At 40.2% G+C, this 27,803-nt stretch overlaps 5 protein-coding genes across 10 annotated transcripts in view; 2 read left to right on the forward strand and 3 right to left on the reverse strand.

The window, feature by feature from the left end:
• Positions 1 to 2,353, forward strand: part of LOC115751595 — a 45,617-nt gene extending 43,264 nt beyond the window's left edge. Inside the window, exon 4 of one of the 3 annotated variants that reach the window (XR_007197693.1) lies at positions 9 to 223. The gene's annotated coding sequence lies outside the window, so the exon portion shown is untranslated. Of the gene's footprint in view, positions 1 to 8; positions 224 to 1,771 lie in introns of those variants that run through there. The other 2 variants (XR_007197672.1, XR_007197689.1) reach the window with 2 other exon arrangements.
• A 1,304-nt stretch (positions 2,354 to 3,657) lies between these two features.
• Positions 3,658 to 4,562, forward strand: LOC115751593 (dirigent protein 5). Its single transcript, XM_030689525.2, has one exon. The coding sequence runs from the start codon at positions 3,870 to 3,872 to the stop codon at positions 4,422 to 4,424; it is 555 nt and encodes a 184-aa protein (XP_030545385.1). The 5' UTR covers positions 3,658 to 3,869; the 3' UTR covers positions 4,425 to 4,562.
• A 127-nt stretch (positions 4,563 to 4,689) lies between these two features.
• On the reverse strand, positions 4,690 to 7,536 carry LOC115751592 (mediator of RNA polymerase II transcription subunit 18). 4 transcript variants are annotated; one of them, XM_030689523.2, is made up of 6 exons: positions 7,296 to 7,536; positions 6,739 to 6,801; positions 5,966 to 6,065; positions 5,834 to 5,891; positions 5,389 to 5,745; positions 4,690 to 5,165 (listed from the first exon to the last, which is right to left on the reverse strand). In XM_030689523.2, the coding sequence occupies exons 2-6, from the start codon at positions 6,772 to 6,774 to the stop codon at positions 5,063 to 5,065; spliced, it is 654 nt and encodes a 217-aa protein (XP_030545383.2). In that variant the 5' UTR covers positions 6,775 to 6,801; positions 7,296 to 7,536; the 3' UTR covers positions 4,690 to 5,062. The 4 variants fall into 4 exon arrangements, with proteins under 4 accessions (XP_030545383.2, XP_030545382.2, XP_030545384.2 ...); XM_030689522.2 differs by having other exon boundaries at positions 6,739 to 6,807; XM_030689524.2 differs by lacking the exon at positions 7,296 to 7,536 and adding an exon at positions 6,902 to 7,226.
• Positions 7,537 to 9,508: 1,972 nt separating this feature from the next.
• Positions 9,509 to 11,490, reverse strand: LOC115751641. The gene is made up of 5 exons (XM_030689585.2): positions 11,012 to 11,490; positions 10,766 to 10,843; positions 10,533 to 10,632; positions 10,071 to 10,204; positions 9,509 to 9,972 (listed from the first exon to the last, which is right to left on the reverse strand). Exons 1-5 carry the CDS (start codon positions 11,372 to 11,374, stop codon positions 9,727 to 9,729), a joined length of 921 nt encoding a protein of 306 aa, XP_030545445.2. The 5' UTR covers positions 11,375 to 11,490; the 3' UTR covers positions 9,509 to 9,726.
• A 5,350-nt stretch (positions 11,491 to 16,840) lies between these two features.
• LOC115751651 lies at positions 16,841 to 18,979 on the reverse strand. The gene is made up of 5 exons (XM_030689602.2): positions 18,843 to 18,979; positions 18,696 to 18,756; positions 18,174 to 18,503; positions 17,354 to 17,694; positions 16,841 to 17,209 (listed from the first exon to the last, which is right to left on the reverse strand). The coding sequence occupies exons 1-5, from the start codon at positions 18,924 to 18,926 to the stop codon at positions 16,991 to 16,993; spliced, it is 1,035 nt and encodes a 344-aa protein (XP_030545462.2). The 5' UTR covers positions 18,927 to 18,979; the 3' UTR covers positions 16,841 to 16,990.
• Positions 18,980 to 27,803: the final 8,824 nt, after the last annotated feature.

A 27,803-nucleotide genomic window follows, 5' to 3' on the forward strand; every position in this document is an offset into this window, starting at 1 on the left:
TTTCTCAGAATGTGGACCCAGTAATGTGCTCTATCAGTATCACACTTGAAACTCTTATCTGGACGCCTGTTCACTCTGAAGGCTGGGTGGCTACCTTGTTGGATGAATTCGAAGAGAAGAGGACCGTGTCTTATATCTCATTGGTGTTCAATATTGTTCATTTTGGCTTGTTGGTATGCACTTTTTGCGTTCTTTTCTGGTACAGATTCTTCAGGTGTAGAACCTACGTTGGCATCAAGTGGTGGGATCCCGTTCATATTGGTTGTTGGACCTGCAGTGTCATATTCTGACATTTTGCTTTAATTGGATTAGAGTCAGACTTGATTGATTGGGTTGCTAGATGTTTGGCAGTCTCTTTGTCTTGTTGATGATATTTGATTAGGACTCTCAAGTTGATTGCCATTTACAGCCTTTGAAATGGTGGGGTTGCACTTGCTTTAGGCACGCACAAATCGAACACCGTGTCTGTCCTTTTTCTTTTCTTCACTTTTCCTCCAACATCTAACAAGATGGATAATGGACCCCATATCATGGATTATTGATCCATTGGAAGCAACGTTTGAAGAGATTCCTGTTGAGTTATGGAAGTGAAAAAATGCTTTGCGGAATTGGTTGGATGAAGCTTGAATATCATTTAAAAGGGAATTCTATGGCAGCTCCTTTCTTTGCTCTGTCTCTTAGGTCTTTGAGGAACTAAGACTTAACACGAGATGCTGGCATGGCACATGGGATCATCTATTGTCAGTTTCTTAGTTTGGATGCTGTTTGCAGGGTGATTTAAGGTCTGATGAATTTGAGAAGAGACATCAGAAAGTCTTTATTTGTCCCTTCCTGGCTTTTGATTTGGGGTTCATTATAATGTCTGTCATATTTATTCCCGCATTTGGTTTTCCAGAGGGCTTGTTTTGGAAGATTCCCTGATGTGCCTAAGAATTTAACTTTTTTGGAGATGATTTTCAAGTCCAATGCGGAGGCTTTATAGCCCATGGGACACATGGAACACATGATGAATTGCTTGTTCACATATCCAATGTTGTCCTTGTCTTACCTTTGTCAATTTGCCTTTGTCATGTGTTGATGGGGCTTTTAACACATCAGACTAAAGGAAGACAGACGAATTGCTCGTTCCCGTATTCAAGGTCCTCTGTGGTACGAGCATACTAGGTACACGCTTGAATCCCAATAAAAAAACTTTTTGCTGGAACTTGGATGGGTTTGAAACCAGAGCGGGTCCTCTTCTATCGTGTGTTGAAAATGTCTGCATTTTACCAATAACTGGAAATGCTAGGTTTGCTCAGTTGAGGGGAGTGGGTTGAGTCTTCTCTGCTTGCAGTTGTGTTGGGGTTGAGCAAGCTGTTCATCATGGGCATTAGTTCTAGACCATGCACCAGTATTCCTATTGCAAAATGCTTTGCTCTACAGTGCTCTGATTACAATGGTTTTTTGTTCTGAAGATCGATACTCATAACCATTAGATATCTCAAGTAAGACTCCTGCCGTGGACTTTCAGCTGCATATCTTAGGACTTGAAGTTCCTCTTTCTCGTGTCCTTTTCAGCTGCCATATGAAAGTTATCTCTAATTTTGATCACAAGGGAATTTCTAAGGGTGTGTTGGTATTACTCAATTTCCTTCTCATTGATGCTTATCTTGCAAGGCCATATCATTTGCGCTGTCAGGAATCAAGAGAGGTGATGAAATTGAGAACACACCAAGATGTCAGTCACACCGAGATGTCACTCACACCTATGAATCTTCGTACTGATGAAGAGGTTTTGGTGTATCTCCTTCGTCTCCTAGGGACCTGAATTCATTGTTGGGTTTATGTTTGCCTATGGTTTTTCTTGACAGGTTGGTTAAGCACGATACATCGACTGACTCTGAACATGTATTTTTGGTCATATGTTTATTGTCTTTGCTTGAACATTCAGATTTGAAACATCTTCAGGACGTGTGATTATGATAATCAATAGAAGTTTGATGTTTGGATTTGACTCCTTTCAGAATCCCTCTCTTTAATTTGAAGTTTGAACGTAGTTATGACTCTCTCTTGACTATATCTCTCTTTGGAGGACAAGTGGGAGAAGAGGGTTATCTTGCAGATTTCTGAATCTGTTTATTTGAAGAAGACGGGATCTTCTATTTGCGTATCCCTCAGCTCCAGGTTGTTGTGCTGATTCAAATATTTTTGGCGCCAGGTCCATCGATCTGTGTTCTCAGCTCCCTCGTTAGTTCATCATCTCTTACAGTTTTCAAGGGTTGTTGATAATGTGAAAGGCCAGGGATTTTGCTCTTACTTGCGTTATATATGTATGGTGGCGGAGCCAGGCTTAATTGCGAGAAGGTATTGTCAAGCCAACGTTAGTGAACTGTCCATAAACTTTCTGTGAATCCATGTTGATAAGAGGGGTGAGTTTTAGAATATGACGCATGTCCTCTGTACTATTTTATGTGCTATGATACTTGTTTTGGATCATTCTTCAAATGTCACGTGCGTAGTCATATTTGGAAGGAGTCTCTGTGGCACAAGAACAGTTGTATAGCATGCGTCTTGTGAATAGAGTTGGGTCTTAGCATCAAAAATTTGGAAACTAGTGCAGATAATCTGACTATCGTGCCAACCGCAGAATTGGCCGGAGGATAGGGGGACCAGATCCTCTTGTTGCTGCTCAAGTGGGGATGGATGAGTTTTGTGAGAATTTGTGTTGCCAAGAGAGCAATTGAATCTTGACCGCTGCCATGTTGTAATTCTCGATTCATAATGATAATGTGCTCCTTTTCATCCGTGGACGTAGGTCAAGCTGGCCGAACCACGTAAATTTTCGTGTGCATCTTTTGGTGGACTATTATTCATCCCTGTGAATGGTTTCAATTTTGATGGAATGACAAAAGAAGAACAAAAATAAGACTTTCCTACGTAGTTCTCCTGATTAAATTAAAGATTCGTACAAGTCGCAACCGGTAAACATGATATCTCTGTCCATTTTCAAATGCTTCACATATAGAAAATTCATGTTCACCGATTGATGAAGTACCAAATGGTCTTATGGACTTTGCTAGTACATTATCTTTTGGTGGTGAAGGAGATGAATGAATTGGGATGAGTTGAATTATTCTGGTTGTTCTGTAGATGGGTTTTATTCTTATAAAATCATAGTCGTGGCAGATCTTCGATAGATAAACCCATTAACTTAGTAGTTAAGATTGATAGACTTTGTTAAAATTGAATGCGATTTCGAAGAGACTTCTTCGTGGATAGCTGCTTATCCTCGACAAAATCGGGCTCGTAGGAAATATCCATTTAATTTCCTTGCCTTCAATTCATTCACGGCTGAATTATCCTAAAAAATTATGCCTACCGAAAGGTAAAAACTAAGTGACGGCATAGATCCCAATCTTCTAAAGATTTCTCAAATTTGTCCTATCATGTTAATCCTATCAGAAAAAGATGCGACTGTTCAAATTTATTTCAGACCCTTTTAACACCTCCTGTGAGAGTAAATATTCCAGCAGCATCCTTCTCAATTTTCGATTTCGCCAGAGTGAATCTGACATATTCATGACTGAAAGGCGATACTACTTTCATCCATTAATAATTATTTTCGGAAGTTTTTGGTATGAAGAGAAAAATGACAAACCTGGGCCTTCAAGGAAATATGGTCTTAACTGCAATGTCATCGATCTGATGCGCACATCATAATTCCCTTCTGGAAAGAATGCAGATTTCTTAAGAGGGTTAGGTGCAAATCAAAGAAAGCGGAGCAGGTTAACCCAACCATCTAAACGAAGGTACAAAACTGCAACCAAACCGATCCATATTAACACTGAAACTTAAAACGACTACATTCAACAGGAGCCATTTCCTGCATCATGCTCCCCCGATTCATCTTCTGTGGCTCTGTGATTTTAGCCACACTCGCAGTGATCCTCCTAGCCTTGTTCTCGCCTGTGGCTCACCGACGCCAATCGAAGAACCAGTCGCTGCCATGGCTCGCCCTCTCTCTGTACATCCAGCAACCGAGCACTCCGAGCTCATATAATCAGCAGGTGACAGGATCAGAAGGGGGAGCATTCACATTCCACCGAACGCTCACAGAGGGCCCCGAGAACACTTCCAGAGTCATTGGCCGAGCTCAAGGCTTCATCATCCCCATCGAACACTTTGCACATTCGGCATTTAATGTTATCTATCTGACTTTTAACACGGCAACATACTATGGTAGTCTTGGTGTAGAGGCGAGGCACATCACTCATGAGGACAGACAAGAGCTTACTGTTGTCGGTGGAACAGGCGATTTTGCCTTTGCCCGTGGACTGGCTGTTTTTGCTGAAGCAGAAAAGCATTCATCTGACGTCAATCCAACTACTTACCACATCAAGTTGGAACTGAAGGTCCCTAACAGGTCTCAGACCATCCCAGGATGATGCACAGTTCAATTTAAAAGATTGTGCTACACATATTTTTGTACATTTTTTGGCAACTCCTCCAATTCTCTTGCTTAGAATCACCCTGTATTAATTTCTAACAGATGAAAATGAGAAAGCAGCAGCAACGATTTGGAGTTTAGACATATTATCGCTATTTTTTTTTAACTCCGTCTGGCAGTTTTAATTTGCTGATACCCTCAGCTTAAGCTAAACTAATGAATAGCTAGGAACCACCAATTCAACTAGGCAAACAACATCATCCATATACAATAGGCCCCAATAAATAAAGTTAACCATTGATTGTCTCAAGGGGTCTGTAACAATCACTAAAAACTTGCAATCAACAAATTACAGGAGAACTGGGGAATGTTGACTGCCACAGCCAGCTTAAACCATTGAGAATCTAGCCAAGCTAGAATGACCTAATGAGAAGCTTACTCTGAGAATGTTGGATACGATACCAGAACCAAAAGAGTAGAGTGCCATATCACTTCTTGGTTGGTTCATCACTGCACAGTTAGGTGAGAAACAGAATAACTACCACTATACCATGGGAAGGACCTATATTTCGACAACAAAGAAGCAATGGGTGCAACATGTAGTACTAGATGACCTACTACATCTTCATGATCCTGTTATAAAGTAGTACCACCACCATCAGACATGAGAGATGCAGCAGCAGCAGCTGCTGTTGGAACAACCCCTGTTGAGATGCCTGGCTTTGACAGATGCAAGAGCCTGAAAAGAAATAATGACAAGCAAGATGAGTATTCCAAACATTTATTCTGATGCTTCCAAGGACAATCTGCTAAACAGTGTCTTCTGACACACAAGTCTAAAACATACATTTTATGTGGCAATTAAACACGAGATGAGCCCAATCCTAACAGCTTGCAGGAGAGAGGGCTCCTCAGGCACATATTATGATAACAAAATGATTGGACGTTTTTAAGAAACTTACGGAGCAAGATGTTCGCAAAATGAAGTCACAGCTGCAACAACTTCAGTATAATTCTCTGATGTTGCAGGAGCGGTTACTTCAACCAGCTGCATACCAGGTGTCACCGGCAAAGCCTCATCAGTCGCGTGTAGTTTTAACATCTTATTTACTGAAGACACAGTAACAGTAATCTGAACACCCCTCTGGAAGTGAAAGGCAAATCCCACTCTCAGCAGCTCATGGTCCAATTTATAGCCAAGAACATAAAAGAAACGAAGCACATTCTTGCTTGCTTTGCTTTCTACCATGGGTCTCACAAGAACTGAAATTTGTTCAGCACCGGCACCTCTCATTGATCCCCCAACATGCCGAACAGTCCTATAGGATAATCTAATGAGTGAGATTACATCTTCTCTATACCATCCAAACAAACAAGGAGCAATATTTGGAAAAAATCACACCTTACCAACTAGGTTCTGGTTGCTCAAGATCACATAATATTCGAAGTTCTGAGGGTACTGCACCTGCAATGTAGCAACCAATATTTTAAGTTGGACTGACAGATAACCATGCCTCGGTTGTAGATGTGTAAAATCACCTAGATTTGGACCACTTTTCAGGCATAGCTCATGGATCCTCAAGCGTTCTTTTTGAACACCACAAAGACCTTGCAGAAGAATCTCAAGGGCCTCAACATGCTTCATAAAATGAGGAAAGAAAAAACTGTTAAAAGTGTAGAAAAGAAACAAAAGTTAAAGCAGGAGATAGTGGAGTTAGGAATTTGAAGGTAAAGAACCATATATTGGAAAATAAACGTAAAACTTCTCATAACTCTTTCGGTTGCTTCCAGATTTTTTTCTGAAGAGATCATTTACTGCTTTGTTAGCAAAGACATCCATCAACTAGATGATCAGAGAATGTCTAGCGCACTCAGAGACGGCAGTTTCCCAATTTAAAGCTGCAGTGTAACAGTTAATGCAATCCCAGAAAACAATATAGAGTGAAAACTTGATGACGAATTGATGACCTCCAACTAGTTCACAACAAAATAGCAGGGTGTTCTGATTAAGAAAAAGGAACGATAATATTTCATTTTACCTTGGATACATGATCAAGCTTCTGATAATTCGTCGGCAAAGTTAAGAGATGATACACTAGTAGAATGATCTATAAACTGAGAACTCATATACAATCTGAAGACAAGATCATCTCAAAAAACAGAAGCATAAGTCTGCAGCAAAGATAAAACTCCTGCCTCCTTTTATTTGCTGCGACAAGGAACTTAAAAGAACTAAAGAGAAATGAAAGAAAGCACAGAATTTTTTACAAGGATCTCGACGATGAGGTGCATAAAGCCATTTTGAGAATTACCTGTGTCTCTATAATTCCTTGGACCACGCACTCCATCAAAAAGCTTTACTGATCCGCCAGTCACTGAAACTTCAAAAGGATAAATCAACATAAGAGGAGAGCAACTCCTTAAGCAATCGCCGTGCAGAAATGAACAAATTATTCCCAGTGGGAAGCAACCCACCAGAATTTGGAGAAAAACACAAAATCACTTTTTTCTCCTTTTGAGCACAACTTGAATTCCGACCAGTTTGGATACTAAAGATACAAGTATCACAATCCATTTTATCAAACAGGTCATGCCACCCACAACTCAAAACACAAAGTACAGAAATAACGAGATTTCAAATTTCAACGTAACCCTAATCACTGTAGGGATGATTGGTTCTCGAGTGGATGCGGTTCCCAGCCTAGAACCGGACTCGATTCTGTGACCTGCGGTTCTTTGAAACTGGTAACCGAATCGGTCGGTTCCGGCTAGTATGAAGCATCAACTGCGAATTCGGTTCTTTCCCACGACAACGCCCGGTCCCCCGTAAAAGAAAAAAGAATCTCTGCGAACTCCATTGAAGGATTACCAGGCTAAAGAACAAGCAAGAGAAAAGGCGCGAAATTGAGCACGCAATGGAGGACGACGACGACGACTGGGATTTGAGCGCTGAAGACTTTGGATTCCCTCGAACGAAAGGCTCTCCAATAGCTCTCCCACTCTCGCGATCTCGCTCGGAACCAGCCGCAATCTCCCGTTTCCGCGACAAGCAACACCGACTGGAACGGCTCTCAGCTCGTTTCCGATTCTCGACCGAACCAGGTTGGTTGCTCGCTTCGTTTTTCGCGTTAATACTTATATTTTGGGTAAAAAACCGGTTAAACCGAAAAGCGGATTGCTTGATCCGATTCCGAGGTAAACCGGACCAGTGCTCATCCCCAACGTAGCACGCACACTCTTCGTGAGCCTTCGTATTATGTCGTATCGGACATTCTATGACATGCGATTGATACATGATTAGCGATCTAGACACTCCAACGACATGCGAGTCTCGCATTCCGACACACCATTTCTACAAGCACAAAATTAATTTTAAGCATTTTCAATAAATTAGGGATCCAAATATAAATCTATCAAAAATATGTACTTAGGTCATAAATCCAATTGTCCTAAAATTAATATACCCAGCCAACCCTAAAAAAAAGAAAAACTAATCGTGAATTCTTAATGATAAAAGGACAAATGGAGTGTCAATATTTGTGTACGACATTCATTTTGGTGCTAATATTTTTTTTTGGATTACTTAAGTGTCAATTTTTTTGAAAAACGGTCATTTCAGTGCCAACTCCGGTAACCTTTGTAGGAAATCACACGTGGCACTTACGTGGCTCATTGGAACATCTAATCAGCTAAAAAATAAATTAAAAATCAATAAAAAATCGACGCAATATTAAAAAACTAAAAAATTATAACAAAAAACTAAAAAAAATAAAATGGTAAGCAATTGCAGCGGCAAGGGCTTTGAGCCCTTGCCACCGCCACCCCCCACCATTACCAACAACAGCCGGTGAGGGGTGGGGGATAGCTAATGGTCGGTGACCCCAGCCAAGGCCTCACCGGGATCGACGAGGCTCAATCTCTCGCCCATTCCAACTTCTCGCTTCCTAATATTTTTTTTTTAGGTTATTTTTCTGTTTAATTTTAATATTAAAAAATTTAACTATTTTAAAGCTGAACAGTCCATGTGGGTGCCACGTGAATTGAATTTTTTTTAAAAAAATTATTACATAATATTAAAAAATTAATTAAAAAAAGGTATTGTATACTATCGGAATTGGCACTTGATGAATCGTTTTTGGCCGGAGTTGATATTTTGGTGATCGTCTTTTTTCTCTAATTTGGCACTTAAGCGAGCAAATGAAAAAAATGAATGTCAAAGTGAGAGTCACACACAAATATTGACACTTCCAAGTGTCTTTTCACTACTAGTTTTTTTATATTCATAATACAATGTGTCCCAACATGTCCTAACATGTCAGAATTTTCTATTTTTCTAAAAATTACGTGTCGGCATATCGTATCGCGAGTCTATATCGGTGGTACATGACTCACCCCCGCCCACCGCAATGGCTCCGTGTCTTCTTTTGGCTCATTTTCTAGGTTAAATCAAGAAATTCCTAAAATACATGCGTTGCGTAAACAATGCTAGTTCCCTCTCCAGCCTCTTGACATGAAAAGCTGGAATTTTTCGTTTTTTCATCTGAACTATTTCTTAATTAACAAATTATATTTTGCTATAAAACCTTTTTTCATGGAAAAGTAATTTAAGTTCTATACTCTTCGGTAGTTCACTAGTAAATAACATTAGTCTGAGCAATTAGGAGGTTTCCTTAGATTGTGCATACCCTTGATTGGTCATAATTGATTACCTTGTTACCTTAGATAATCATCTGGTAAAGTCTATGTATAGGCTCATGCACATTTCATTATGAAATATCTATAATTTATGGATTTGCTCTTTTTATGTAAATCATTAACACAGAAAAATTAATTTATGGATTTGCTCATGCACATTTCATTATGAAATATCTATAATTTTTTTTTCCTCAAAAGTGATTGATTTGCTCTTTTTATGTAAATCATTAATTTATGGATTAATCTTGACTTAGCGACTTGTTTTTTCACGAGTCATTCTACCAATAAGAAAAATGTCTGACGGAGAGATCGGTGACTTTTTTCAATTTCTTGAATAGCTCAAATCGGATTGGAAATATAAGAAAAGAAAGAGAAAGATATGATCGCTACGGTTCGAAACGACCGTCGTAAAATTTTCTTCCAATGATTATGAACATTCTATAGTCAAAATAAATCGAAATTAACACGGAAAAGAATATTTATAAAATTCCACCATAAAAAAATGAAAAAAAATTACACATGAAATGAAAGAAGTACAAGTTGCGTATGCTTCCTCAAAGGCATGGTCTAGGCATTTAACCATCAAGATATTTGTTCGAGTCCCTTTACAATGGATTCTTCTCCGTGACACTATCCGCGGAAGAACTACCCAAAGAAAGTCTCGAGAGGAGGAATACGCAAGCCGAGGAAAGAAGCACGGATCCTGCGAAACAAGCGAGATCCAAGCAGGTCAGGACGGGCACGCTCTTGAACTTCACCAGCACCCCAACTTGCAGTATCATCATCATCGCGTGCCCGATCCTCGACTTGGCCTGCGAAACTGATCGCATCTCCGCCCACGCCGGGAGCCTCTGATCAAGAAACGTCAAGTAAAAAAGTTCAACCTGTGTCCTTCTGTCATCACCAAAGGGAAGATGGAAAGAATGACAGAGAAGATGGAAAAGCTCACCGCCAGATAGTAGAGGCCGAAGAGGTTGGACCCGGAAAGCCACGGCCCTCCATCACTTTTGGCCTGCGATCCGACAAACATCACGTGCAAGCTAACCCCAAACACCAGCAGCGCTGTTCCGACTAAGAATATATCTGCATCGAGCCCCAAACAGATCAAGAACTAGAGGTGGAGAACATAGCAGAAGCGAGTGCGAACATCCGCCAAGTGGTTTCATGCCAGATCCTTAGACAGGAAGTCTGATTTATAGAACATATGCATGTACAGATGTAACAACTGGGAAACCCATTTTCTCAAAAGATCTCTCACTTCTGTGAAGTTTCAGACGAGCTAATATTACGAATGAAGGCCTAAGATATGTTTCTCCTTTTATATAGGCCAGATATCGCCAACATGCATTTGAATAACCATCAACAGCGCGTGTTATCTCGATTCGCATCGAATGATAGAAGAGAGAGATACCTAAGCCTTCGACAAGCAGCTGCACCACGTGCCCTTGATCGGACATCTGCGACATTGAATGGAAGTACTCCACGTACAACTCGATCACGACGAAGCAACCCTGCAACGTGATTGGCAACCCCAGTTATTTTTCTTTTTTTTTTCAGATGGATTCAGAATAATAGGAATCGTGTGGAAAGGAACTGGTCAAGTCTTTGCATGATGGGAAATAGGAGGCATGCGTGCATTGTTACCTCCACGAAACACAACACCGAGCCCAGTAAAGATCCCGCGACGGCGAATAATGTGAAAAACCGGCAGTCGACTATCGCCTGCAAGAAACCACAACCAAATTCGTTAAGGTGGGGAAGAAAGGATCCCAAAACGACCTCAGCATCATCATTTGTTACTTCTAATGTACATAAGCAAGATACTGTATCAGCTCCTACGTTGTATGGAACTATAGGATTCAAATGAGAAGTGGGGTTTTGTTTTATCACCTTCTCAATGAGACGCTGGACGTTTAACTTCTTCGTCCTCCTTTTCACCGCTGCTCTCAGAATGACCAGTGCGGTGCTTGCGGCACTACCCAAAAACGGAACCAAATCCACGCCCCCGCCATTTATCCTAGGCTCGGCCGTGAACACTCTCTCGGACTCGGCAGCTACCACCGCGGCCTTCACGACCACCTGCGGTTCCCTCTTGTGATGGTTATCCTCTCTCTCAAAGCCGCTCCTTTCTCCACCCAGCGGCTCCACCAAGTTTAAGCACCTGACGGTCCTCATCGCCGCAGCAGCAAAGGACGGCGACCTAGAAGAAGAGAAAGGCCCGGTCGGGGTCCGTAACAGTCTAGTGGTCGCCATTGTTTGGGAGCTTCTAGAGAGTTTGCTTCTTGGTTTGGTGTGGTGAAGGTTGATGGCAATAGAGGGGTATGTATATATGGGGAGGCATGGACCGCCGGGAGGGAGGGGGAGAGAAGATTCGAGGCATATTAGTACAGTGTTGTCGTTACATGTAGAAGAAGAGGAGGAATAATAATATCAAAGACTGCGTTTGCATTGCTCTTTCGCTTTTCCTTGGAGAGGTCGGTTTTGACCTTTGAACAGTCGAAATGAAGGGAGGGGGCCGCCAGACGCATGACTCGCACGTGCCTCTTCTGCGTTTCCCCCGACGCGTGGGGCCTCGTCCATTTTTAGCCGGACAAGTGGCGGCGGGGTGTCTTTCGAGGACTTTTACGCGCGAGCGAGACTGCAATGAGGACAGATGGGACGGTCAGGAGTTGAGTTGAGTTTGGTTACCGTCGAGGAATCGCAGACGTCGCACGTGGAGTGTAAGACCCGACCTGAACGAGCAAAAAAGTCCCACGCCTTCCGAAAATTTTGGAGGAAGGATCCCATATAGAAACAACAAAACTGCAACGAACGGGCCCTAACATGTTTCAAAACGAAAAATCTAGAAGTAGGAGTCGTAAAGGAGATCTTTCCCATCAAGAAGCGGCCAAAATGCCAGTGAACGAGCGAGCGCGTATAGATCGCTCAATTCCTCCACCGTTCAGTAAAACCCTCATGTGCTCATTTTCCATAGAAATTGCTGACTCCAGCGATGATGCGTAAAGACTAAAATCACTACAAAAACGTCACGGCCCAAATTAGTCATCGTACCTTCGAATCATGGAATGAACGGGGCCCTAAAGTGGTTGTTTATTTTGTTCAAACAATTCAATCAGCGAAAATTTTCATCATTAGTGAAAATAAAATATATTCTTACTCAATTTCATTTTTATAAGCGATAGAAGCGATCATTTTGTAAGTCGTTATTTTCAAATCATTACTATTTCGAGAAAGAAAATCACCCTAAAAGGTATGATTAACTTTCTCGAGGCCTTCGACAGATCGGCAATGAGATGCATTTCATTCCCCAAAGCACACGGGATAAGCCAAAGGGTTCATTGTCATCAAGGACAGTTGCTAGACGGGTGAATAGAGCGCCAACAAAGCAGGGAACATGGACAATAGGATGAACTCAGACGGTGAAACTCTAATTTTCTAACACCGTGAACATCATCATCGTGCGGAAACCGACAACAATGGCCAACGGGCGAAATGCCAACATTTCACAATACTTTACTATCTTCGCGGTCGCGAGCAAATCGCTCTCCACAACTGAGAGAACTCCAATCCAAGTGTGCAATTGGAGCACGCATCACATACATAACCAAGTGAAAAAACTGAATCTCACGCATTTCCTCGAGAAGTAGATTGAGCCTCGCACCTTAGGGGCTGCATGATAACACTTCTATTTTCGATTTCTCTGCCAGAAGTCAATCTGGCAGGGAAATTCGTTTGGTAAAAACTTTGCCGAAGTAGAAATCCGTTTGGTAAAAAAATTAACCTCGGTAGGATTTATTAACCGGCAAGATTTTTAACTTCAGAAGATTTTTGGCCAACTTTGAGAAGCAATTTTTTTTTACTTCTCCACCTTAGAATTACTTCTTTGATCACACCGACCACCACCGGCCGCCCATCGCCGACCACCGCGGCCGCCGCCGCGATCGTCGCCGTTGGTCGCCGCCGCCTCCCGCCGCCCTGGTTGCCCCGCCCGCCGCCTCCGCGGCCGAAGTAAAAATTTGTTTCGGTTATCAAACGCATTTCTCTGTCAGAAATCAACTTATGAAGCAGAAATAGAAAAAACTACTTTTACTAAAAAGCAGAAGCTGAAAAATTCACTTCTTGCTTGAATGACTTCTGGAACCGAGAAGTGTTATCATGCACTACCTTAATCCAACATCAGTCAACTCCATGCAGCACACGCCTCACACAGTGGGTGCAAACGCAACGAACTCAGAAGAGGTAGGGGTCCATAGAAAGTAAGGCTAGTCAAAATAATAATGGAATATTTCGATAGTACCACACCAAAGTACATCAGACTAGTTCAATCTTCAATGAGTAGCTAAAGATGCCTTCACTTCATAATTATTGAGAGCATGCAACCTTAGTTTGATACCTTCACCCGAGAGATTACCAAGAGAGTCCAAGTCCGAGTCCATCAATATATCCAATTGGACCAAACTTCATTTAAAAGTTTATGCTAATGAGTTATCAGCCAATTATGATATATTAACTGCTCAACACCACATCAATTCTCCGATATGAGATTTCTCTAACACAACTCACTCACACATGGATCTTAAGAATCCCCCCCTCGCAAGTGAACTTAGAGTTAGATCTCACTCCCCCTCAATTCATGTATCGTTTTGCATCAACTTATCCCAACTTCATCTCTACAGTGCCGCGTTGCTTCACCACAACGCTCACTTACTCGAAAACGGCAATAATCGGAGCACGCCGTAAAAAGCCTGATACCTTCATCGGGGAGATTGCCAAGAGGGAGTTAAAGCCCGTCAACACATCCAATTGGACCCACTTTCACGCAAAAGTTTAAACCAATGAATTATCAGCCAATTATAATATATTACCTGCTCCACACCACATCAATTTTTCGATGTTGGATTTTTCTAACACAACTCAATCACACGTGTATCCTATAACAATCTCCCCCTCACATGCAAGCTCAATGCTAGGTCTCGCTCCCCGCTTCCCCTTAATTCAAGTATCTTTTTGCATCAACTTATCTCAAGTTGAATCTCAACACCCAATTGCATATATTAACTACTCCACACCACATCAATTTTTCGATATTGGATTTTTCTAACACAACTCAATCACACGTGTATTCTACAACAATCTCCTCCTCACATGCGAGCTCAATGCTAGGTCTCGCTCCCCGCTTCCCCTTAATTCGGGTATCTTTTTGCATCAACTTATCTCAAGTTGAATCTCAACACCCAATTGCATATATTAATTGCTCCACACCACATCAATTTTTCGATGTTGAATTTTTCTAACACAACTTAATCACACATGTATCCTATAACAATCTCCCCCTCACATGCGATCTCAATGTTAGGTCTCGCTCCCCGCTTCCCCTTAATTCAAGTATCTTTTTGCATCAACTTATCTCAAGTTAAATCTCAACACCCAACTGCATATATTAATTGTTACACACCACATCAATTTTTCGATGTTGCATTTTTCTAACACAACTCAATCACATGCGTATCCTATAACAATCTCCCCCTCACATGCAAGTTCAATGTTAGGTTTCCCCTTAATTCGGGTATCTTTTTACATCAACTTATCTCAAGTTGAATCTCAACACCCAACCGCATCTCTACAAGCCCACGTCGTATCCTAACAATCTTCCCATCATGTGCGAGTTCAATCTTATCTCAAATTTAATTCGGGTATCTCAAATCGCAATCATCGGCTCTGATACTATTTGATGGGAGCACGCAGCGTAAGTTCGATACTTTTACCCGTGAAGATTGCCAAGAGGAAATCCAAGTCCGAACCTGTCAATATATTTAGTTGGACTCACCTTCACTCAAAAGTTTAAGTCAATAAGTTGTCAGCCAACTAGAATATATTAATTGTTTCACATCATATCAATTCTTCGATGTGGGATTCTCTAACACAACTCACTCATGCATCCTAATAATAATGACCAACATTCAATGGCTCTCATCCTATTATGTTTGCTGCAATTGCTTGCAGCAAACATAGACAAGATAGAATACTTTGGCTAGTCGGCCGAAAAAAATCATGCTATCACTTTGGTTCACTTTGGTTCAACAAGATTGGCAACGTTCTTGATGTCGAATCACAAACAACAATATTTTACGTAAGAAAGCAATTGATATTATTGGCAGGAAATCATACATAACGATTATGGTCGCCCCAGTTCAACTTCAGGAAGTCATAAGCATCCAATATATTTTCCACTAGGTAATTACGAAAGGTTAAATGTCCAATACCTAGTTTAATGCAAAACCTGAGGCAATCTAATGAGCCATATAAACCAACGATATGCAAGTTATTTTCTCCATCTAACATCAAGAATAATGAGATCATTTGGGAGATTCCACCCAGAATGTATGACCTATCTAAATCTAAGTACATTATAGTAGGCCAACAATGTCAAAGTTGAGAAGCATATAAACCTTTAGATACTTTTAAAACAATGTATACAATGCGAACGGAAATTATAACATCACCACCAAGAAGCAACATGGGTGGGGATAAAAAAAGAAATCAAAACTTGGAAACGCCATCGACTTTCGGAAGCAAAAACCAAACAGATTAATGAGTCGAAAGCATTGTGAAAAAAATGAACCTAGAAGCCAACAGAAGAACCACGCAACATTAAAAAATGTCTCATAGATTCCATCGCTGAGAACTTTTAGGAGTCACTGCGATAGGAGCGGGTCACGTCATGGCAATCTCACATCAATAAAGATCTCGCACAAATTGGAAGAGTGTCAAATGTGGTATCAGCAGCACCCTCAAAATCACTTCACGGAAGAAAAGGGCAAAAGTTCTAAGTGGGAAAGTTTAAGAAGATGGCATCGAAGCCAATAGTAAAGCCACTGCTTCAAAAACTGTACCAGGAAAACCAGAATATTCACCGATACGCAACTAGTTGCACTATCATTCACCCAGGTCAGATGGTGGGGGTGATGCAAATTTCACTGACGGTTAGGAGTTCAAGTCTGAACATATTGTGTTATCTTTTTCCTCAAAAAGGAGAAAGAAAACTTTAGATTAGTTGTTTGCCAGATTAACAACAGACGGAGCTTCAGCTCAGTGGGTTTCGGCAATGAAGAAATAAAGAGGGCAGGGGTTCAATTCCCTCCCCGTCATTAAATTTTCTCACAAACGTCCAAGATCCAGAATAAACACCAATTTTTTTAATAGGTGCATTAGGCAGAAAGTATTCAGAACCAGACTAGCGTTTGGTCCAGTACTCCATTGAATGACCAGTCCCGGTCTGGTTATCAAAACATGGTTACAGGAAGACAGCAAGATGGAGCAACTCAAATATCATTGTCAAATTGAGCGATGCTAGCTTCAAGATTGGTGTGCACCAGCAAAAAATTGGGCACACGGAGTCAAGCATACGGTCGTGTTAGATTAACTTGGTCCATGGTCCATAAACAGGGTAGTTACAGAGAGCAAAGAAACAAAGGCAATGTGAAAATGGCGCGCTGGTATGGGGTTCAATGGGCTTACCAGATTCAGTAAAATTTTGTCAAGAAATATAGATTGCTATATCATTGTAACACAGATTTTTGAGCACATATACAGCTAACTGTGATGCACATGTGTACGATGACTATAGCTTTTGCCCTTCTAGAGGGGATGATCTTTTTTATGCTGGAGTGACTCATGGATCAAGGATCACGTAAAAAAGGTAGCCAAGAAGTAACGAGATAAAGGAAAGATTGTGTGAACCCTGAGACTTGCGCTGACCCTATTTATGTGTTCCATCAAGTACATAAGAGATCAAAACATGCAAAATCAAAAGCTATTTATGTTTCCAATGGTTCAAGAAACAAAATATATACAGCATCCCAGGAAAAACTAATAGTTCTCTGATACAGGTCTAGAAGGAAAGAGCCTCAGGAGAAATGTAATCAGGGACCAAAGGCACAACAAACCAAGGATTTGGAAACTCACAATTGTGGCAACCAGGGCACCACTTCTGTCAAGCACTTCTGGAGATGCAGGAAGATCTTTCATTGCAAACATTAGCCGCTCAATGTAATGAGCAGCTTTAGTCAGCTGATAAAGTCTATACACCTAACAAATTAACACAAAGTCAGAATGCATACAACCTCTGTCTTTGTGGGTGCTACATGTGTTGTGTATGCATCTGGGCATGTGTACACATAGTTTGGTGAGAGAGGGAAGGGGGGAGAGAGGGAGAGAGAAAGCCCTAAATACCTCAAAAAGTACAGGGACCAGGGGCCAACATGATGACCCACTCTTGTCAAGACTCTTCTCGAAAACAAGTTGAGCAAGGCATCCAATGAGAAAAGGAGCTACTGCAATAAGGGATGGCAGACCAACTACAGGCCAAGTGATGTACACAGTGAATAGCGGGATAACCACCTTGAAACCCATTGTGAAGAAAGCAGAACTTAAGTATCCTCTAAGTCCTGTAATGAGACTCCATCTCTTTGGACTAAACTGTAGATATGGTCTTTGAACGCGATCAGTTACAAGCAGAAAGATCATAAGACCGATGTAAAACATAGCATCGAAGAACAAAGAAGTTGCGATTTCTGCAAAAGCAAAACAATATTAGGACAGCCATATGTGATTCGCAAAAATATTCCTATTTGGTGATGAAGGCAGTTCCCATGTATTTATTCTCTTCCCAATTCCACGAATTTCCAACTTGAGAAACTACACTAATCAAAAGACTCTTCTTCAAATTTTCCAGGCATCAAATAAGCCTTGTCAAAGCATAATATTCACTTTTGTAATCATTGTATGTTGAAATTTGAACAGCAAATAGCGTTAATAGGCCAATCTAAAAATGAGAATCTGACACAATAAACCAAAGGGTAATGAAGACTAGTGAAAAAGAAAATGTATATCGAGGCCGGCTTCTTTGTAGGACTTATTTTCTGCACGACTGTGAATCCACTTGATTTTCACCTCAGGCTTGGCAAGCAAGCTTTCTTCATTCTTTTTTCTATCAGACTCCAATTACAAGCCAAGCAGGCATAAGCAAGGGTGAATTTGCATTAAACGATACCTACGAGAGTCTCATCCTTCAAGAAAGCCTCGACTGCATTTCCAAGAAAGAACTGCGGAAGAATCAACGATGAAATCAAAGCGGCGGGAGCCAACAACCATAAAAACGACCCCTTGTCCTTCTCAAAAGGAGCAGATTCCAATTTCGCTTCTTCAACTAGCTGATGAGTCAACCCAGAGAATGACACGGAACCCGACTTTCCTCTGAAAGGTTCCACCCCACCGGCACGACAAACCAGCACACCCGCACCACGCCCTCTATTCGCGCACGGGATAGCTCCCCCCCTGCTCAAGCCATCCTTAAAAACCGCCCCCAATCGCGGCATCAAGGCTGATCATATAACTCTGATTAGAGCTTCCAATAGTCACCAACTCACCATTTGAAATTAGAGTTAAATACTAAACTTGAAAGAAACTTAGTTCTATGAACTCGCAACGCAGTGGCCTTAGCTCGACTAAACTAGAAAAAAACTACCACAAAAATGCAAGACATAAAAAAAATGCCAGCAAAAGGTAAACATACGAGTAGGTGTCTTCTCAACACAAGCTCTTCGGTCCTTCGACCTCATGTTGCCCCCGTAAATCTTGTGGAAAGCATTCCAGAGAATGACGTCAAAGAACAGTTCGAATAACCCAACCAGAGATGAATGATGTGCACGTATATACTCACAGAATGGCGACATGGAATACGGTGATCGAACAGTCTGGGCTGCTTCAGGGCAGAGATCCCCAGACAAACCGACTGCATTTCCATGGTCGAACGCCAGAAGAGGAGCTCGATCCCAGGGTTTTAGAGATAGTTCGAGACCGTCCGTTAGTTCAAACTCAGCTTAAACCCTAGGGACCTCGAGGGCCCAACCAAGTTTCGACACGTGGCGTGTTGGGTCTGCGTGCTAGTTCGGTGAAATGGGCCTGTGAAGGTCCGGTGGCCAACATGGGCTGTGCATTTCGGCCCAACAGGTTCGCAATATGTGAATTGAGCTCCCAAGGATCGGTTCAATTCTCTTTCTACATTGGAACAGAAATTCTGATGACTTCCGAGAATATTTTTCGGCCCAAGAAGTAGTTTGTAATACGAGAGAAGGAGAGATTCGCCCGAGCAAAAAGAATGAGATCGAGAGAGGCCAAGGGAACTGACGAACGCAAGGGGAGTGCTGGTGGCCCCCGCCCCCTTCTAGTTCCAAAAATTTCCTACATCTTATGGGGAAAATTTTTCAACGAAGAAAGCGTTCATATATGCTATTTTAGTGGAAGAATTGTGTCCACTAGTTAGCCGGAACTTTGGTCCGAATTTCAAAATCTTGGCCCGCCATAGTTAGCCGAGATTTTCTTGGATTCAACCTTGGAAATTGAAGCGTAAGGTCGAAAGATACAAAATAATCAATCAGATAAATAATTATTTAAAGGATCTTGCTAAAGAAAAGCGTCCCAAGACCGCTTGCCAATTAATCAAATGAGGAAACATCGCGATTTCTAGTATGTTCTGACTGTTCATGAGATTTGCACAGTCGATGCTTTGAAAATCGAATATCTCCTCGTCTAGCATATTTAACAAGTTCCCTAAGCGCACTCGTTAGCAACAATAGATTAATTACATTTTCACAGGCCAAGTCTTAATTTTTTCTACAAGATTTCATGTACAAGATGCAAAGTGTGGCGTGGGTAGAACCCCAAACCATCGAACCCACCCCTGCCAATTTGACATCTAATTTCCAACATGCAATCCATCCGACCATGCCGGTTTTATTTAATATCCATCATAGATTCCTTGTCGATGGAACCAAACGAGGCCCAGGATACATGTAAAGCTTTTAACCTTTTGCCTATAGAAATCTCACCTCGCCAAAGGGTGAAGATAGCCATGGAGAACGGAGTCATTGAACCAAGTATCTCGAGCTTCATCATTAGCTTTCTTTCAAATGAATCCATAAATTCTTACTTGTTAGCTTTCTTTTTTAATTTTTGGGATAAGAAGCACGTCGAAAGTCGTAAAACTTGTCACGAAAGTACAATTGAGTTATAAAACTTTCAGAAAGTGCAATTAAGTCCTAAAACTTGTCAAATTGGTGCAATTAAGTTCTTCTGTTAACTCCATCTAATTTGACTAACGGAAAACGTTGACGTGGCCTTTTATTTTTCTCTCTCCTACATGGCGCTAACGTGATTAAAACATGAAAGATAACGTCAAAACGACGTCATTTTGGTCCAAATTTAATTTTTTTTAAATATAAAATTATTTAATTAGATTACAAATAAACAAAATAGAAAAAAAAAAAAGTGAAGGAGCTCAATCGGGCCCTTGCCCTCTTTCTGCCTTCCTCTTTTTTTTTTTTATTTTAGTAATTTTAAATGTGGACCAAAATGACGTCCTGTTGGCCTTGTCCTTCACGTTTTAGTCATGTAAGCACTAGTCTTTTTTTTTTTTTAAATCACGTTAGCATTTTTTATTAATCAAGTTAAATTAAGTTAACAGGATGACTTAATTACATCAATTGGACAAGTTTTAGGACTTGATTATAAGAAAAAAAGTTTTATAACTCAATTATACTTTCGTGATAAATTACAGGACTTTCAATGCGCTTATCCCGATCTCTTTTTATTTCATATTTTAAATTTTCTTCGCACCCACTTCGGGTTTTTCCCTCATGAGACGGAGGAAAGCGCATGTGCATGCCACTCTCGTCCGACAACAATGAAGTGCGTCCAAGCACTCTTGACATCCATCGATGATGCTTTTGAAATCAACTTCTGTTAGTGTCCACGTTGATGATCGTGCTTCTGACTCGGCGCAGCGCCAATTGCTCGTCAATTAATCTGATTTGAAAAAGAAACGTGTTGTCCCCGTTCCTCGTTCTGCATTTCTAGCACTACGAAAATTCGTGAATAAAGCCCGCGCTTCATGTCTCGAGGTGAGCGCGCAGGTGATTGTCCAGACGCTGGCGCAACCGCTCTATATGTGTAAGAGCCGTTATTGCATGATCGCAGCGCATTCGACTCCAAAATGACATGCGCGCTGAATCACGTACATCTGGTGCTCGCGTTCTTCGACGGTGCATGAGAGTTGGGCTCATGTACACCTGGTTTATGTAAGAATTTATTCGGGGAAAAAAAGTAGATAATAAATATCATAATTTTCGTACAACGGCGCTCACTAGAGTTTCGTGATATTTTTTTTTCCCGATCTAATGTTATTATATTTTTTTTTTACCACTTGAGTGCCGTATAACATTTTAAACGATTAATTGAGTACCATAATTTTTTTTAAATGTATTATGCAACGTAACAATTTCTATCGGCTTTTGTATATGTCCTTTTTATTTTAGGTTGATACCACAAAAAATTTCAACCTGGTAATCTTGTGACATTTATCACAAACTATTTTTTTAACTACCAAAATTTCTAAATTGGTACACCTTTAATAAATTTACCCCAAAATATTACACCTGCGACAAATTTTCCCTCCGTTAATTGTCGTTAAATTTTATCGTCAAATTTCTGATTTGGATGATACGTGACAATTGCCGGATGCACACTTTAGGATTTTTACCCTCTATTTGTCACAAGTATATCAATTTAGAATTTTTCGTGGTATTAATTTAATTTAACGAAAATTAACGGAGGGTAAATTTATCGCATGTATGCTAGTTTGAGATTTTTGGTGGTCAACATAATTAGTTTAGGGTAAAATTTATCACAAATGTACCATTTTGGGATTTTTAGTGGTCGAAAAAATAGTTTATGGTAAATTTATTACAAGTGTTATTTGTGGTCAAAAAATGGTTTGGGATAAATTTATCACGTATATACCAGTTTGAGATTTTTCATAGTATTAACCGTTTATTTTAATATCCATTTGCATTTATTAATTGAGCAACTCGATCTTCATATTCATTTAATAATTGAATAAAGTAGGAAGTGGTTGTGATTGACAAAGGAAATGCAATAATTTCTTGTTAGGGATTTTTTAATATTTTAATGGTGGACGATAAATGAAATTCTCCTGAGATATGTGATGTATGTCCATATTTTTACAATTTCCAAATTAAACGGTGCAACATAAGGCGAGCTTGAGATCTACTATAGCATACAAGGATGGATCGTTTATACTCGAATGTTCCAATATTAAGACACTGATAATATATTGGACGTGTCAATTAAGTGTTGGCTCAAAATCATGTGACAAAGTACACAATAGAAGTCCAATACCTCCTTCCAGTGGAAAGATCCGATTTCGGGCACGTTAAAACATCCATCTAACTTCATCAAAAAAGTTAAATTATTAAGTCATGAGCCATCTGTGTATGTTGATTATTTGGTCCTTTATAATTTATCTTATATGGGGCTTCGTTCCTCGACCCTCTCGCTTAGGTACCTAATATAGAAAATAGTATATGTAAATGAAGGAGCAAATAGGAAAATTTTTCAAAAAATCATAAACATATTGTATGGTTGCCAATTCAGTCCTAAAAGTTTTCATTGTGCCAATTTTAGTCATAAACATTTTGACAATTTATCGGTTTAATCTTAAACTTTTCAATTGTGCCAATTTTAGTCTTCAATCCTTTAACGATTTGTTAATTTAGTCCTTTTGGCTAATTTTGGCGACAATCGCAAACATGGTGATCTATTTAGTGACACGGTGTTGGCCATCTTATGAGACATAGACGGCGCTAACATTGACAATTTTTACAAACTTATTAATATTGTGGTTTTTTTCTTTTTGACCTTTTTATGTTTTTTTTTTTCTCCACCGACCTCATCTCCCTCTTTAGCCATCATCCCCCAACCTGGGCGATGGCCGGTGAAAGAGAAGGAGAAAAGAAAGAAGAAGAAGAAGAAGAAAAGAGTCTATTTCAATGTCGGTCGTCGCACCGGTCATGGATGGTTGGCATCGACTAGATCATCATGTCAACTATTTCCTATCATAATTAACCGGAATAACTAAGTTAGCAAATCGTTAAAATATCTATAATTAAATTGGCATAAAAAAAATAGTTAGGATTGAATTATCTATATAATGAATTTATGGTTTTTTGGATAATTTTTTCCTAAACAAAAGAGATAAGTCATCGGTCAAAATAGAGAAGAGCTTAAGGGCTTATTTCCTCTAATCTACCTCTTTCAAACTAGGCTCCTTTCTTTCTTTTTGGCCCATTACCTTCAAGAACGAAACATGTAAACTTTCACGCATAATCATTTAGGCTCTGTTTGTTTCACAAAAAATATGTTGTTTTCGAAAAATATTTTTTTGAAAAGTCATTTTTCAAGAAAATAACGATATTTTTCGCTGTTTGGCTAATACTTAAAAAAGAATTGGAAAATGATTTCCGTCGTTTGTCAAGGAATTGATTTTTCCTAAAAAAAAATATTAACTAATTCGATTTTTTAATAATTATTTATTTTTTTGAATAAAAATGTTTTTTTATTTTTAGTTATTTAATTTTTTCCTCTCTTTTATTTTTCCTTCTGCAATTTCACTCAAGCGGTCCGTGGCCTCAACAATAGCTGGCCACCGGCCAAAGGCCGGGCTCGGCCTTGGCTAGACCTCGTTGGAGGCCGACTAGCTCAGGTCAAGCGTTGTCGACCTCGAGCGAGACCGAGCTTCACCGGATCTCGCGAGGCAAGCCTCGCCCACTCGAGGCCGAGCCGGATCTAGCGAGGCAACACCTCCCTCGAGGCCGACGACAACGACGCTCACCTCACCGGCCTAGGGCAATACCGAGGCTTGCGTCGCTAACCTCAAGCGAGGCCAAGGCTCTCCCGCCTTGCTCGCTCGGGGCCAAGTCCGGTCGAACCGGATCCCGCGAGCTTGGCCTCCCTTGAGGCCAACGACGCCGAGGGTTACGTCGCCAAGCCTCGAGCTCGCCTCACCGGGCGGCCGCCATCGCCGAGGTTCGTCATTAGTAGAGGAAGCAGGGCGGGGAAGGAGCGGCGGCAGGCAAAGCAAGGAGGTAGGAGGAAGAAGGAGAAAAAGAAAAGAAGGAAAAAGAAAATAAAAATGTTGACCTGAAAATATTTTTCGTCCCCCATACCGGAAATTGGGAAAAATGTTTTCCAAAAAAATGTTTTTCAAGAAACAAACGGAGCCTTAATTTCATTTCCAAGTGACAAACTAATGAAATGTCTGGTGGTACCAAAACTTATAAAAGTCCATGATAATATTCCGCCGAAATCTACTTATTATAATAATAGTTATTACTTCTTGAAATGACAATTTCAAAGGACACATTCCATCAATACGCCAATGATACGATATTCGATGTTACTATGAGTGAGAGATAATGATTCAAACATAGAATTCGCTGCATTCAAAATGAGCGCTTGACCACGTTTATGTGCGATAAAACAAGTGTACTACTTATTAAGATTCCATACCACCATTAATAAATACGACGTATTAGAAATATCAAAATATACATGTATATGTCAATAAGCAAGGCCACTAACCATTCACGATTTGTCAGGTATTCATGCATATTCTTCACTCACAAACTATCTCAGGATGTCAAATCAAATTAATTATTGGTAATTCCGTTCAAAAGCAGACAAAACGATACCTCTTTTCTATTACGGTAGTACTGAATCTTATAGCATTACTACAACGGAAGAGTGCCCTAAGTATTCTTATCAACGCGATTTGAATTTAGGCAAGTTTAAGGAGATTTTTTCCCTCTTTTTTTTTTCACCTTGAAAAAGTGCCAGGACAAGATATCTTCATGAGTCGACATGCCTTAAAAAAAAAAGGCAAACATTTTCTATCTGATGCGTGGGAAAATCTTGGGAAGCCAGAAAACACCAAAACAAGTACATGGCGTTTCTTCCAACGAGCCAAACAGTCCATAGATCCTCCCTCCCGCTCTCTAAATTTGGTTCCGTTTTCGGACCGAAATGCTGGCGTGATTTCCCCAACCGGCCAAACCGTCCGGGTCCCAGTCAAAAAGTGCCGATGAGTACCGGAAATGGTCGGAACACGCGGGGACAGCCGCTGGCCAGCGGCTGCAGAGGAAACGAGGTCGGCCCAGGAGGTACGAAGGGCGTGCAAGATTAGGTAGTTGAGTTTGACTTTGACTTTGACTTTGAGCTGCTTCCCCCTCCCTTCGGCGTCGTTGACCTTTGACTGAAGCTACGCGTGGAGAAATTGCCTTCTGGAATTGAGCTTCGAGTGTGACCGGATTAACAACAGCTACACGGGAGCTCTATCTATGAATCTCACGAGATCGGCGATTGTGATCGCATTCGTGTTAGAATTTGGCGTACAATTGAATCAAATTAAAACGTAAAGCGAGAAAGAGAAATCGAGATACGAGATTTTATCTTGATTTATTCTTAAACTTGAATTACATCCAGCAGAAGATTCCACTATATTTAGCACATCGTACCTCTCGTTACATCACTCAATTGCAAGCGAAAAAATAATATATATAGCGGTAGTTATTCATTAACCTGATCCCAAATTATCAATGAAAAATTATGAGCTTAAATCGTAAAAGCCCTTTGATGGACCTACGTAGTTTTCTGTCGCAGGGGAGTATGAACCACACCTTAATAATTCGGTCCGTAGATTTCAAGTCCAAACAAGGATTTGCCATGTAAATCTAGCTCGTACTTATGCAAGATATTCCCTTCGAAACTTTGTAATTTTTCAAATAATTGTTTTCAAGAAAGATTTCGAGGCATCACATGAGATGAGAAAGAAATTTTAATCATCGATCCAAATTTGTAAGATTCCGTGTGTCACGTCATTCTGTATAGGAAATACTAGAAAGTGCACACTGAAAATTGATGCTCCGAAGTGACGATGAGTTGTAGATTTAAATCGTGTAAGAAAAACTACCGCAGTCTCGGCAGTTAACATCAATCATTTTATTATAACTATTCGTCCCTCCCTCGGGTTCTTGTATGTTCGGACAAGATGAGTTGACCATAGATTGCACTTGCACGCATAACCATCACTTTGTACCTCGAAGAAGGGCCACAATTAAGCGGACCTTTCGTACTTAGTCGAGATCTCTCCTTGTAATTTTTTGTAGTTAGTCGAGACCTCTCCTTTTGACGTGCCTTGGAGATTTATATACATGTCATCTTCCGTCCTCAAGCCAATGAACTTGATTGATTGTGCATTTGGTCTTTGCACATAATTTGTCACAGCAGCAGAGCAAAACAATCATCGAGACTAGACCATACATGCGGGGTCCCAATTCAAAGTTCAAAATCCTGTGCACACCGTCCTTACAAGATTTCCCTTTGTTGGCATCAATAGTTTCTTGAAGATGTGCCTAAACTTTTGTTTTCTATTTTGATATTGTCTACCCCATTGTTGTCTACACTATTATTGTTTGATTTTTGGATGTATGTATGTAATGTATATAATATCTATATGTCTTTTTCGTGCATATGTGTTGTCTCACTTTTCTGATAAGCAATCACAGCAGAAATTATTTTTGAAAACTCTCTTGTATATATATTAGTCTTGGACCTAATTATGTCCTAAAACTGCTTCCCTGACAATGAAGATAGTGAGAGGATGCTTAGGACTCGTTATGGGCGGAGTTAGGCAGAGCTGCTCTGCATTTGCAGTAGCCCTCCCGATTGTAAAAAATTGAGGAGGGTATTGGCAACTGTCGTGCCAAGAAAAATATAGCGGCTATCCTTTTAAACGTAAGATTGGACCTAAGCAAGTCCTTGACGTAAAGTTTCGAGGGTATTTCATAAGATGAAGGGGAGAAAAATTTATTCTCTCAACTTGAGGGGGTGGTAGTGGGAAAGGTAGACTTAACGTTATCTTTGGATGTCTATTACCGGGTAGGCTCGTATAGAAACGACTCCACCTGAAGTGAGTTATTGGAGTTTCGGCTCCAATGTTGTTGGCATGTGCTTTATACAATACTTGTTAACCAGCTAGTTGGTAGCATACCCCCTATTACCTATGCCCACTTCAACCTCGAAATTACGCAAAAAAAAATCCCTTTTAACTTGTGAGTATTGAATATGCCACAATCAAGAAAATCGACAAATTAATCAATAAATCCCTTACTTTCTAAAATTGAATACAAAATAAATGTTAAGTATTCTACAATTTCCTATCATTCTGTTTACGATAAATCGAAATTAAATTCAAGAAATAATTTAAAATCCTCGTACACTATCTCATTCTTTGGCTCGCGCTATTTCCACCCCCTATTTGGCTCCCGACACCCACTTTTAGATTAAATTGACTACATTATCCCTTGCGGGCAACACTTTTAATATAAGATTATTTCTTACCATCTTTTTTTTTTTTCATTTGTTTTAGTTTTACTAGAGACAAAACTACTTATGCTACTCTCAAAACAACATTTATTAAGGTTAAATGTGGCGCCTACTGTCGATTCAAAACTAACGCCTGCCTTTTTTTTTTTTTTTTGCCTTTTCTTTCTCCATTTGGAATGAAAGTGCTGTACCTCTTTTCCAAAAAAAATATTTTTTTTTGGTAGATAGCTAACTAATTATTGTATTTTTTTGACGAAAAAGCTAATTATTCTATTAATAAGTTGTATATTTCTTTATTTTTTGTACTAGGAAACTATTATTGAACAAATTACTTAAGCACAATTAAGACAATAGTCTATGAGTACATCGTGTACAATGCATA

The sequence above is a fragment of the Rhodamnia argentea genome, chromosome 2 (genome assembly GCF_020921035.1).
Source record: "Rhodamnia argentea isolate NSW1041297 chromosome 2, ASM2092103v1, whole genome shotgun sequence".
Classification (NCBI taxonomy): Eukaryota; Viridiplantae; Streptophyta; class Magnoliopsida; order Myrtales; family Myrtaceae; genus Rhodamnia; species Rhodamnia argentea.